Source organism: Pelophylax lessonae (genome assembly GCF_965119305.1).
Source record: "Pelophylax lessonae genome assembly, chromosome: 3".
NCBI lineage: Eukaryota > Metazoa > Chordata > Amphibia > Anura > Ranidae > Pelophylax > Pelophylax lessonae.
In genome coordinates, this window is record NC_138770.1 from 285,896,580 (window position 1) to 285,910,827 (window position 14,248).

Consider the following 14,248-nt stretch of genomic DNA (forward strand, 5'->3'; position numbering starts at 1 on the left):
TCGGCAGGCGGATGGCAGCTCTGTCTCCGAGCTGTGTGTGGAGACAGAGCTGTCAGGTCCCTGCTGTTCTCTATGGGGGAATCGGATGAGAAGAGACTGCCTGTCCTTTTCATCCAATTCGATCCGCTGGACAGATGGAAAATAGGGTTTGCATCTGTCCAGATTTGACGGACCGGATGTCAGCGGACATGTCTCCGCTGACATTCGATGCCCCATAAAGATGCATGGGGCATCCGTTCAGATCCGCCTGAAAAACTGACAGGCGGAACTGAATGGTCCGCTAGTGTGAAAGGGGCCTACGATTGTGAGAGAGCGATAAAACCAAACTGAACACAACTGCTCCCCATTCACAACTGAGACCTTGTAACTGAGTCACATGACACCGGGGAGGGAAAATGGCTAATTTGGACATTTTCACTTAGTGGTGTACTGACTTTTGCTGTCAGCGGTTCAGACAATAATGGCTGTGTATTGAGTTATTTTGAGTGGGCAGCAAATTTACACTGTTATACAAACTGTACACTCTCTATTTTACATTGTAGCAAAGTGTCATTTCTTCAGTGTTGTCACATGAAAAGATATAATAAAAAAATTACAAAAATGTGAGGGGTTTACTCACTTTTGTGAGATACTGTACACGTGATATTTCCTCCAAGCACATTGTTTTAACCTTTAAAGTGGTTATAAACATCTAAATGCATGCTATGCATTATGATAAAAAACCTTTAGTGTGCAGCAGCCTCCCCAATACTTACCAGAGCCCCATCTCTATCCAGTGATGTGCACAAGTGCGGAGACACAGCAGCGATGCCATTGGCTCCCGTTGCTGTCAAAGTCAGTTAGCCAATGAGGAGAGAGGGGAGCCGGCCGAACCGCAGCTCCGTGTCTGAATGAACACACAGAGCTGCAGCTCAGCTGCCCTCATAGCAAGTTGCTTGCTGTGGGGGCACTTGGCAGGAGGGAGGGGCCAGGAGCGCCAGCGAGGGACCCGAGAAGAGGAGCATCCAGGCTGCTCTGTGCAAAAGCACTGCAAAGAGCAGGTAACTACAGTGTCTTAAAAAGAATTCATACCCCTCGAAATTTTACACATTTTGTATTGTTATAACTAAAAATGTAAGAATATTTTTGGGGGGATTTTTATGTGATAGACCAACAAAAAGTGGCACATAATTGTAAAGTGGAAGCAAAATGATAAATGGTTCATAAACGGTAAATATGTAAAAAGTTTGGCATGCATTTGTATTCAGCCCCCTTTACTGTGATACACCTAACTAAAATCTATTGGAACCAATTGCCTTTAGAAGTGGCCAAACTAGTAAATGAATAGAGCCCACCTATGTTTAATTTAATCTGAGTATAAATACAGCTGTTCTGTGAAGCTTTTAGCCCCCGTTCACACTGGGGCACTCTGCGATCGCCGCTGCAGAGGGAGAAAGTCAGGCAGCTTGTGTAAACAAGCCGCCTGTCATTCTCCCCTGCGTAGAAACTGTGATCACACGGTTCTACTATGTAGAACCGTTGATCACTGTTTCTACAGCTCAACAGACAGCCAATCACAGTTCGATTTACGCCCCTAGGGACACACACAGCCCCTTCCTCTCAAATAAAGTTAACCCCTACACTACCAGTGTAATTTTGCAGTAACAGTGCATATGTATAGCACTGATTACTGCAGTAATGTCACTGGTAACCCCAAAAGTGTCAAAAATGTCAGTCAAGGGTCCGATCTGTCCGCCGCAATGTCGCAGTACCGCAAAAAAAAAATACGCTTTTTGCGATTATTTTTACCAAACATATGTAGCATAAAACAAATTGGCCGAAAATGTTAAAAAATTTTGATTTTTACATTTTTTTTTGGGGGGAATTTCATATAAAAAAAATGTGAAAAATTTTATTTTTGCAAAATTGACGCTCTTTTTTTGTTTATAGCGCATGATCAAAATCGCACAGGTGATCAAATACCACCAAAAGAAAGCTCTGTTTGTGGGAAAAAAAGGACGTCAAATTTGTTTAGGTACAGCGTTGCACGACCGCGCAATTGTCTGTTAAAGTCACGCAGTGCCGAATCGCAAAATACCCCCTGGTCAGGAAGGGGGTAAAATCTTCCGGGGCTTAAGTGGTTAAAGTCTAGGGGAAACAATAATATTGTGATACACTCAATCTGTCCTCCACTCCTCCCCACAGCTAGAGCAGTCTCTGCAGTATCAGCAACCTCGCACTCTAGGGTCTTCAAGACCATTGCATGGTTTACAGTCCTGCTCTGGACGTGGGGATGCTGAGAGACCGTCATATGACGGGAGTGGTGTCATAATAGGACAGTGATAGGCCATTGATCTGGGACAAGGGAACAACCATCAGCCTGAGCAGAAATTTGAGTTTTTCTGTATGCCCTCAAAATGCATACTACTTGGCATTTTTGTAACAGCTCATTGCACCTATGAGCAGCCAGTTAAATAACGGTACCCGAGGAATGGACATTTGCTATAACCCAGGTGCAGACCGTGTTCCTGTGGCTGTCTCTCTATAGAAGACAAAAGCCAACCTACTGTATGCCTTTTCAGATGAAAAGGCAAATAGGAATGAGTCATCTAAAAAGCATGATGCAGTTACCTTATCCTCCTGAAGTCGAGATAGGAGAAGGGAAAAATACTTTGAAACTTCTCACACAGAGCCAAAATCGCAAATCTACTACAAAAGTGAATGACTCAAATTCTTTGCATAGAAAAGGGCACAGTATGCCATGCACTGTGGATTGTATTAATAAAAGCCAGGAACTGGTGCCAACACACAAGGAAACCCGGTTTTACCTTTTCCACAATACTGAGCCTACTAAAGGTCCAGGCTTCAGCCATCACAGTGGGCCTAACCCCAAAGGGATCATTTAGGTATGGGAACCTTAGAGACTACAGCCCTAGACCTTTAAAGCAAGCCATATCATGCGCCGAAGGACCAATGCTGTCACGGACAGCCTACAGACTAAGGGAGCCCCACATCCAGGGAGGCATCACAGATGAATTGCAACTCCTGGACCAACTGGTCAGCCAGCAAGGCAAAGGCAGGGGGAAGCTGTTCCCCTTCCAGATCCTGGCGTAAGATGTTTGTCCACTCCGTCAGAGTCTGGGACACCAACGCTATGGTGAACACCAGCCCAGAAAGCAGAAAAAGAAAAAAGAAAAAGTGACTGTTTAAAGGAGCTGGGGGGAATGGGCCAGGGGTCTGACCATTCCAGGGAACCGGGTGGGCACCACTCCAGGCAGACCACCGCACTGGGGGTATTGCGGGCCAGAGGCACGCTGTGACTCAGGCCATGACCAGGTCGTGTACGTCCTTGCGAGTCGTTTAGCTCACCAGCCAGCCCCAGTCCAGTGGGGCTATGTCGCGACGGACCTATGGCTGAGCTGAATTTGGGTCATGCTCGATGGCCGGACTGGGGAGACAAAAGGATCTATAATATCCAGTCCAGCAGTTGATTGTAGTTCTCACAGGAACAGACAATAACAAAAAAAAAAAAAAAAAGAGGAAAAAAAAAAAAAAAACGGAATTTTTGTAAAATCTTACCTGTAAAATTCCTTTCTCTGAGTCCTCCGACAGTCGCCGCCTCTTCATATTCGTCACATATGGGGTATTAGACTTTGCTCCAAAGGAGTAGCTAGGCAACAGAATATGTTAACATTAAAGCTTTTAACATATCCCACCCTCAAGGGGTGGTCCCCTCAGTCAATACCCTCCTACTTCCTGCAACCATATCTCAGTTTTAGTGGAATAGCAGTAGAGTATACAACCAAACCCCAAAAGAGGGGCGGGGGCGGCGACTGTCGGAGGACTCAGAGAAAGGAATTTTACAGGTTAGATTTTACAAAAATTCAGTTTTCTCTTACGTCCTCCGACAGTCGCCGCCTCTTCATATTCGTCACATATGGGGACGTCCCAAAGCAGTGCAAACATGAGGGGTGGGAAACGCATCCGCGCCAAAAAGGCAACGCAGTCTCCGCATCAAAGAAAGGAACCTTACCAAAGGAAGGAACCCAGCTGGGCAACAGGAAAAAACAGGTGCTCAACAGGAGCAACAACCCAGGAAAAGACAAATAACCAGGGGATAAAAAACTTATCCCAACAGCCAGTGGTCCCCACAAGGGACCCTAAGGAATCGCCGCACTAAGAACCTTGCGGCCAAAGGAAGCATCCGCAGATGCCTGAACATCTACTTTGTAGAATTTTGTGAAAGTGTGCACGGTCGACCAAGTCGCCGCCTTACACACCTGGGCTACAGAAGCCCCATGACGACAGGCCCAAGACGTACTCAGAGATCTAGTAGAGTGCGCCTTCACAGGCACAGGGGGAACCTTCCCCTGCAAAGCATAGGCCTGTTCAATGGTCTGCCTGATCCATTTGGCGATGGTAGAGGCCGACGCCGCCATGCCCTTCCGAGGACCCTCTGGAAGAACAAACAAGGAATCCGTCTTTCGAAAAGACTCAGTCGATTTAAGGTAAACCCTTATCGCCCGAACAACATCCAGAGAATGTAATCTCACCTCCTGTGGATGTTTAGGCTTCGCGCACAGCGAAGGCAAGACAATATCCTCATTAAGATGGAATTCCGAAACAGGTTTCGGAAGACAAGAAGGATTAGGTCGCAAGACCACCTTATCCAAATGAACAACCAGATACGGAGACTTGCAGGACAAAGCTGCCAGCTCCGACACTCTGCGAGCCGAAGTGATCGCCACCAAAAAAAGGCGACCTTTTTGGACAACATAGACAACGAGATCTCCCTGATCTGTTCAAAAGGAGCACGTTGCAACACAGACAGAACGAGATTCAAGTCCCAAGGGGGCAGAGGATCCCTCCTAGGAGGAACCAGATGCCGTACACCCTGAACAAAAGTGCCAACCAAGGAGTTGGAAGCCACGGGACGTTGAAACAGAACGGCCAGCGCAGACACCTGACCCTTTATCGTAGCCAGCGCCAAACGCTGATCGACACCCGTTTGAAGGAAGGACAGCACTCGGGAAACCGAGTACGTGCGGGGAGAAAATCCCCTGGACTCACACCAAGCAAAATAGGCCTTCCAAGTACGGTAATAAACCTTCCCCGAGGAAGACTTCCTCGCGTTGATCAAGGTATGAACGACCTCTGGGGAGAGACCCTTCTCCCTCAGGACCTCGGTCTCAACAGCCAGGCCGTCAAAGCCAGCGACTGTAAAGCAGGATGGCATATCGGTCCTTGAGACAGGAGATCGTCTCGAAGAGGCCGCCCGTCGACCGCCAGATTCACGAGGTCTGCGTACCAGGACCGGCGAGACCAGTCCGGTGCCACAAGAATCACCGTGCTGCGTTCCGAGTGTAACCTGCGAAGGAACCTGGACAGCAACTGAATCGGTGGAAACGCGTACATCAGCCTGTACTGATGCCACGTGGCCACTAACGCGTCCGACGCGTCTGCCCGAGGGTCGCGCGTCCTTGCCACGAACCTTCTCACCTTGTTGTTGAGATGAGACGCGAACAGGTCCACATCTGGAAGACCCCACTTCGCTCACATCTGGAAGACAGCCGGGTGGAGAGACCATTCCCCCTGATCCAGGGTCTGGCGACTCAGATAGTCCGCCTGCCAGTTCTCCACCCCCGGAATGTGAACCGCCGTTATCGCCGGGACATGAGTTTCGGCCCAGGACAGAATGTTGGCCACTTCTCGAGCCGCTCGGGCACTCCTGGTGCCCCCTTGGTGGTTGATGTAGGCCACCGCCGTGGCATTGTCCGTCTGCACCCGAACCGGGCAGCCCTGCAGCCGGTCCGTCCAGCGATGAAGACAGAGATTTATCGCACGCAATTCCAGAATGTTGATCGGAAGGGAGGACTCCCCCTCCGACCAAGTCCCCTGGGCGGACAGAACGCCCAGAACACCACCCCAGCCCGACAGGCTGGCATCCGTGGTGATTACCGTCCACGAGATAGGACGAAACGACTTGCCCCCGGACACCATCGGGGACTGGAGCCACCACAGAAGGTCTCTTCTGGTGCGATGACTCAACGAGATTTGAAGATCCAGAGATTGAGGTCGCCCGTCCCACATGGACAGGATCTCCGCTTGGAGACCCCGCGTGTGAAACTGGGCAAAGGGAATCGCCTCGAAGGCCGAGACCATCAATCCCAGACATCTCATGCACGTCCGCAGAGACGAGTGCGGAACGTCCCTGAGGGACCTGACTTCCTCCTGAAGAGTTCTGAGTTTGTCTTCCGGCAGGAAGACCTTCGCCTGCACCGAGTCCAGAATCATTCCCAGGTAGGGAAGACGAACCGACGGACTCAGCGTCGACTTTGGAAAATTCATCGTCCAACCAAACTCCTGCAGAGTTTGCATCGTGACAGACAGGTCCTTCTCCAGACCCTGGCTGGTCGCAGACCGAACCAGAATGTCGTCCAGATACCCCAGGACAGAAATGCCCTGGGCCCTCAATAATGCCAGAACCGGTGCAAGCACCTTGGTGAAGACCCGCGGAGCCGAGGCGAGACCAAAAGGCAACGCCACAAACTGGTAGTGATCCTCCGCAATGGCAAATCGAAGGTACCTCTGGTGACCCTCGAAAATGGGGATGTGAAGATACGCATCCTTCAAATCGATGGAGGCCATGAATTCCCCCGGAAACCAGGGCAGCCACCACCGACCGCAGGGATTCCATGCGGAACTTGCGAACCCGCACAGAGCGGTTCAGAGCCTTCAAGTCCAGAATTGGACGAACCTTGCCCTCCTTTCTGGGCACGGTGAACAGATTGGAATAAAACCCCCGAAATCTGTCCCGACGAGGCACCGGAACTACCACTCCCTGAGCCCTCAGGTCCCGCACTGCCAGGTGCAGGTCCCGTAAACGCTCTGGAGACAGTTGAAGATTTGAGGGAAAAAATCTGCTCTCCGGCCGAGAGAGAAACTCGATCTTGTAACCAGATCGAACGATCTCCTGAACCCATCTGTCCCGCACGCGGGCCAACCAGGGCTGAAGAAAACCGAGCAAGCGTCCCCCCACCCCAAAACTGGGTGAGGGCGCCCCTTCAGGCCGCACTGTTAAGGGCTGCGGATCCGGATTGACCGGACTTCTGTTTACCAGACCAGGGCTTCTTCTGAGAGCCTTGACCCTTGAACTGTTTGCCCTTGTAGTGCGACCGAAAGGCACGAAAGGACCCCTGAGGGGGCCGAAAATTAGCATGCTTCTTCCCAGAAGCCCTCTTAGCCTTGGGAAAATGGGGCAAGAGAGTGCTCTTACCTCCGGTGATCCCCTTAATCAACACATCCAAGGACTCCCCAAAAAGGCGAGACCCATCATAAGGCAGATTGGCTAAGGTCTTACGTGAAGACTGGTCCACCGACCAACATTTCAACCAAACCAGGCGGCGAGACAACACCGCCACGCTGTGCACACGTGCAGCCAACGGAACCAGGTCCAAGTCCGCATCACACAGATACATGACACCCTGGTGGATTTGATCCACCATATCCAGGGTCGCCGGCGAGGCCGAATCAGCCACTAGGACGCGCCTAAGCATCTGCGTCCAACTTGCGATCGCCTGGGCCGCCATGAGAGAAGCAAACAGAGCCTTAAGCATAGAACCCGTAACAGAATAAGTATGACGGGCAAGAGACTCCAATCTCCTATCCGTGGCATCACGGAACACAGGGGAATCCTCTGCAGGAATCGCAGTGGATTTGTTTAAAACCGCAATTGCGTGATCCACTGGGGGAGGTACACACCACCTTTCATCAGTGGAAGGCGAGAAAGGATAACGCAGCTTGAACCTACTTGGTACAGCAAAAGGTTTGCGCAGATTGCGCCATTGTTCCTTAACAGCGCGCTGAAAATCATCATTGCAGGGAAAAACCTGCGGCATCCTGCGTTTTCTCTGCGTCCCATAAGCCGCCAAGGCAGCGGGGGGACACACTTCATCCTGCAAACGCAGAGTTTGCTTTATGGAAGCAATCAATTCATCCATGATTGCAAGCTCTTCAGGCGAGCCAGGGGGAGAATTATCAACCCCTTCAACTTCAGCCTCCACCTCGGACCCCACTAGATCCAGGGAGGAGCGGGACCCCGATAAGGAGGCCCCCGCCATAACAGCCCCATCACCTTCACCCTCAGAATCAGAGGAAAGAGCAACTCTGGGTCTTTTAGTAGATTGAGCAGCCACCAGCATCTGCACCTGAGCAGCAAGGCCAGCCACAATAGTGGCTAAATCCCCCCCTGGGGGGGAAACAGCGGTCCCCTGGCTTTCCACCAAGGCGGTAGGAAATTTGCCCTCCTGAGAATCCATTGCCCCTGTAATGCCGGACAATAAAGGGTTAACTGCCCCTTTAACACGCGCGGCGAGCGCAGCCCACCGCACCACACACAAGCACAATGAGACCCCCACAGGGACAATAAAACTGACACAGGCAATGGATAGGAAGGATATAACCTGAGGAGACCCTCGCCGCTGCTGCTGCCTCGATCGGTGTTCCTGGAGAAGAGGAAGTGATGCTGCCAGGGCGCTCTAAGAAAGCCTATGGGAGGCTACAAGAAAATGGCCGCCATGCATGTAGAACATGCGGCCGGAGCGAGTGTAGGCAAAATGGCGCCGTTTGGCGCCGAAACCGCCGCTCCACAGTACAGTAATGCACACATGTCTGTATAAAAAAACATGTCAGATCGCCGCAGCGATCGCTGTATAATGCCCAAACATGCCACAAAACATGCCCCACAGCACACAGCTTCTCACACTGACAAGGCTGACACACACAGTGTCACACAGCTCCCCCCCCCCCTTGCAGCCCACAGTATGCAGCCGAGAGATAGGGAGACAAACAGTGTGAATAGAGGCAGGTTACACAGTCCCAGACTGACACCCCCCAGACAGACAGGTCCCCACATAAATACACTTACCTCACAGTGGCGTGGGGGACCCGCACAGGCGAACAAGCCGCTGCACATGAGGCAGGGAGAGTCGCATACAAGACGCACAGAATGGGGGTTAAGAAACCGCACAGCGTCCAGTGAGGTAGCCACCTCACCAATCATCCCTGCACCGAACAGGGATGGGTCGTTCACTGTGCCAGGAGCGTTACCTGGCTGAACGCTCGATGGCAGGCTGGGAAGCCACTGACCCACGACCTGCGACCAGGGGGATCAGCCCGAGACCCAGCCCGCATGATCCTCTTCATCCGAAGAACTAACTAAAGCTGACAAAAAGAACTGCTAAGTAAAGGTAGAGAGAAAACTCAAACAAAAAATCAAAAAAGAAGAAAGAGTCTGGGGCACAAAGCCCCAGCACAGAGAGAGCCAGCCACTCCTGACAAGCTAGACATTAAAGTTGGGATATGGTTGCAGGAAGTAGGAGGGTATTGACTGAGGGGACCACCCCTTGAGGGTGGGATATGTTAAAAGCTTTAATGTTAACATATTCTGTTGCCTAGCTACTCCTTCGGAGCAAAGTCTAATACCCCATATGTGACGAATATGAAGAGGCGGCGACTGTCGGAGGACGTAAGAGAAATAAGGTTTATAAAGGAAATAATGCTAGGACCAAAGATCCCAGCAAGGAACTAGGTCCTGCCTATAGCAGGAAGTGGGAGTATATCCCCTGGAACTGCCCCATAGGCATGGTAAAGCTTTTTCCTGAAGAGAAAGGAGGGGGAAGGTGTATGGCGCTGCCAAAAAATGCTGATGTTTCTATATGTCCAAAAAATAGGTGTTATAGATACATACAATATAAATCACCACTATGAATAAAGTGTCCAGTGCATCCTATGTGTCTTCCTATTGAATGTGCAATACTAAAGGATAATACAACTATATAAATAATAAATATTTGTGCTGAACTGTGAGAAAAGTGGATACAGAATAAGTGAGAATTGGTATGATGAGAAAATTGGATGAAATGTATGAATTAAAAAATAGATAGAAGGGGTGAAATATACAAAATATAAAAATATATAAAATGTAAAAAATATAAAAAATATAAAAAAGTGGATCCACTTAAATTTACAGCCGTAAGAAATAAAACATCAAGTATGACTTAAATGAGGTGCACAATAGGTAGATAAATATTATAGCAGCAATAATACAAGAATAAATAAGTCCGTTACACCTAAGAAAGAACAAATAGTCCCACAATGCAAGAAAATTTCCTAAAAAACTTGGCAAAAAAAGGTGACTTGAGTGCAGGTGTTTTGATGAAATATTAAAGGTGCTCAGGTATATGGTGACCGTTCAGTGCTCCCCGCACCCCTTGGACCGCACTCACCAGAACTATGTACCCCTGCAGGGGTATCAGGCCTTGACTATAATCCTGGATCTCCTCCACTGACCATCAAAGTGGTTGGGTGGTCCGATTATCTACCCGAATCTTGTGAACCCGGTTCCTTGGTGTTAGGGTCCGAAGGTGTACCGATATATGGGGGAAGAAGGCTCACATAGAGTAGTACTGCTAAGTTTTAAAATACTTTATTGTATATAAAAATTAGGTACTCACAAAGGGAATAGAGGGTAGTGGCATAGAAAGCAATAATAGCGCACTTCCGGGACGCCGTGCGTTCCACAGGGCGGATGTGCGTTCCACTTAGGCGGATGTGACGCGATGACGCTCTACGTACGTTTCGTCGTGATGACGTCCCCTGAAGACGTCATCACGACGAAACGTACGTAGAGCGTCATCGCGTCACATCCGCCTAAGTGGAACGCACATCCGCCCTGTGGAACGCACGGCGTCCCGGAAGTGCGCTATTATTGCTTTCTATGCCACTACCCTCTATTCCCTTTGTGAGTACCTAATTTTTATATACAATAAAGTATTTTAAAACTTAGCAGTACTACTCTATGTGAGCCTTCTTCCCCCATATATCGGTACACCTTCGGACCCTAACACCAAGGAACCGGGTTCACAAGATTCGGGTAGATAAATCGGACCACCCAACCACTTTGATGGTCAGTGGAGGAGATCCAGGATTATAGTCAAGGCCTGATACCCCTGCAGGGGTACATAGTTCTGGTGAGTGCGGTCCAAGGGGTGCGGGGAGCACTGAACGGTCACCATATACCTGAGCACCTTTAATATTTCATCAAAACACCTGCACTCAAGTCACCTTTTTTTGCCAAGTTTTTTAGGAAATTTTCTTGCATTGTGGGACTATTTGTTCTTTCTTAGGTGTAACGGACTTATTTATTCTTGTATTATTGCTGCTATAATATTTATCTACCTATTGTGCACCTCATTTAAGTCATACTTGATGTTTTATTTCTTACGGCTGTAAATTTAAGTGGATCCACTTTTTTATATTTTTTATATTTTTTACATTTTATATATTTTTATATTTTGTATATTTCACCCCTTCTATCTATTTTTTAATTCATACATTTCATCCAATTTTCTCATCATACCAATTCTCACTTATTCTGTATCCACTTTTCTCACAGTTCAGCACAAATATTTATTATTTATATAGTTGTATTATCCTTTAGTATTGCACATTCAATAGGAAGACACATAGGATGCACTGGACACTTTATTCATAGTGGTGATTTATATTGTATGTATCTATAACACCTATTTTTTGGACATATAGAAACATCAGCATTTTTTGGCAGCGCCATACACCTTCCCCCTCCTTTCTCTTCATTCTCACTATATTCTTAGTAATATAGTATAAAGGTGGGCTGCAGCCAACATTAAATACTAGGAATCTAGAATTATCCTAAGCGCGGATTTGTTTACATTTCATGGTAAAGCTTTTTCCTGCCTAGTGTCCTACTCCTGTAGGGGGCAGCATAAACCAATGGTCAAGAAGATTCTGGAGCGGTGTTCTACAATGAACAAACGAGAAAACCTAGTTTCTTAGCGCGAGTGTCTAATCACCTGCAGGTCAGGGGCGGATCCAGGGGGGCACCAGGGCAATTCCTCCCCCCCCCCCCGAGAAAATATTACTGCCTCCGACTTTTCTTTTTTTTAGCGGTGCAGCAGTACCGTGCTCTCACCGCGGCAGTCCCGGCTCCTGCTCGCCACTGACTGCAAGGCCAGCAGTGGTTGGTTACTAGGACCGACCAGCATCTAGCAACCAACGACGTGATTAGTATGACTTCGCCCCCCGACATTAAGCAGGGAGCGTAACTTTCTCTCTCAGTCTGTCCTGGGCTGCCTGCTGCCACACCACCTGGCTTGCTCCTGCAGCTATCAGTAGTGGAAATTCCTTGTTTAGATCTGGCTGCTGCCAGTGCCCTGGCTCCCCCGTGCTGTAAATTTAAACAAGGTAAGGAACTTCAGGAGGTTTATATTTGTTGGGGGGGGGGGGGGCTCTGTGGGGACCCCGATGGGGGGGGCTCTCTGGGGACCCCAGACATGAGCGGGGGGCTCTGGGGACCCCGACGTAAGCGGGTGGGGGCTCTGTGGGGACCCAGTGAGCGAGGGGGGTCTGTGGGGACCCCAACGTAAGCATGGGGGGGCTCTGTGGGGACCCCCGTGGGGACCCCAACGTGAGCATGGGGGGGCTCTGTGGGGACCCCCGACGTTAGCGGGGGGCTCTATGGGGACCCCGACATTAGCGGGGGGCTCTATGGGGACCCCGACGTTAGCATGGGGGGCTCTATGGGGACCCCGATGTGAGCGGAAGGGGGGGCCTCTGGGGACCCCGACGTAAGAGTAGTATTTCTTGGTACAAGGATTATATTATGTGGATGCAATGTATACAGTGAGTAAACACAGATTCTGTTTAATCACCCCCCTTTAAACCCTTTCCATTTTTAGCTAGGTACACAATTAAAAGGAGAAGTACAGGGAAAGTTTGACTGTACTTCTCCTAGGGAACACAGAAGTGTAGTTTGTTTAGCAATACAGTTCTGTAAGCAACACCTGTTTTTTTGTCAGTGCCTCTCCCGAGACTAGACTCTTGATCTGCATATACCCCATCATGAATAAATCCTTTGACATGTATTATACTGTCTGATAAAGATAAATATATATAGTATTTAGGCTTGCTCCAATACGATTTTTTTTGCTGGCGAGAACGAATACCAATACTTTCAGTCAAGTACTCACCGATACAGAGTACCGATACTTTTGCGGTGTGATTTGAGCCTATTCCCACAACCACTCCTGTGTGAACCCAGGCTGAAGTGACAAGCCTGATTTTCACATAGGAGCGGTAGGGGGAAATCACAAGCAGTTTGGACAGGAATCGCACCGCATTCCTGTTCAAATCGCATGTGATTCTTTGCAGTGTGGATTGAATTAATTTTGTATGGGCTCAAATTGCATTGCAAAGGGATCGGTTTTAGGTATCGGAGCATATGCTCAGTATCAGCACTGATAGTGGTATTGCTGCAACCAAGAGTATTGATATTGTTAACAAAGATCAATATAATTAGGAAAATTCTACACTGCAGCACGATAGTTTTTAACAGAATGCCTATGAGCTATTAAAAAAAGCAGATCTATAGCAGGGTTAGGAATATCCAGTTACTTATGACTTTATCAGCAATTAAACACGTACAAATCACCATCAAATAGCACAAAAAATTCCTACCGTGTTAAATCATCATCTCCAAGCATTCCTTTTGGAACAGGAGAGTATCGGCCTGGGGAGGGAGGTAATGGATGCCCAAGAAAACTAGGTGAGCTGATATGGTTATCAACTTGTGGAGAATATGCTGCAATAAAACAAAATCATTAACTCACAACAGGTCTGTTTCAGCTTTTCTAGACAACTATTTGCTTAATGACCAAAAGCTAAACCAAGAAAATGGAAGTAACACTACACTGGTGTGTATATACCTACATCAAGAAGAAAATAATTTTCTTAATATTAATAATTTATTACAAATGTGCAAGTTTACCAATTTAGCAGAATACAGCTATATATAGTGATATAGAAATCATACAACTCAAAATTAAACGCAAAGTTCTCAAGTTTCAGACTATACAAGTTATATAATGGACCTCAAAATGTTTTCAAAATGTACGGTTAAAGCAAACAGAGCATCTTCCAAATATAAAAGAATGAGGCCAGCTGCAGAATAAAACAGCAAGCCATCGAGGATCAAACACCAAGATTAGTATAACTACAATTATAAACCACAGAGGAGAAAGCCTCCAGGAGCAAGGATGAGGGCAAGTATATTGCCTAATTTAAAGAAGGTTCAACAAAGGAGGAGGTCCTTTAAAAAGGAGTAATCACGCTCACTGCTCCACCCCGTATGCAAAGTCATCCAGGAGATTTTCTGCAACCCATGCTGGGG

The 14,248-nt window shown here is 48.2% G+C and overlaps 1 protein-coding gene across 23 annotated transcripts in view; it reads right to left on the bottom strand.

Moving 5' to 3' along the window:
* The window catches only part of DLG1 (discs large MAGUK scaffold protein 1), an 818,929-nt gene that overhangs the window by 272,532 nt on the left and 532,149 nt on the right, over positions 1-14,248 (bottom strand). For all 23 annotated transcript variants that reach the window (XM_082251441.1, XM_082251439.1, XM_082251438.1 and 20 more), the window contains one exon: positions 13,537-13,660. In XM_082251441.1, the coding sequence (XP_082107567.1) occupies positions 13,537-13,660 (124 nt within the window). The remainder of the gene's footprint in view (positions 1-13,536; positions 13,661-14,248) is intronic.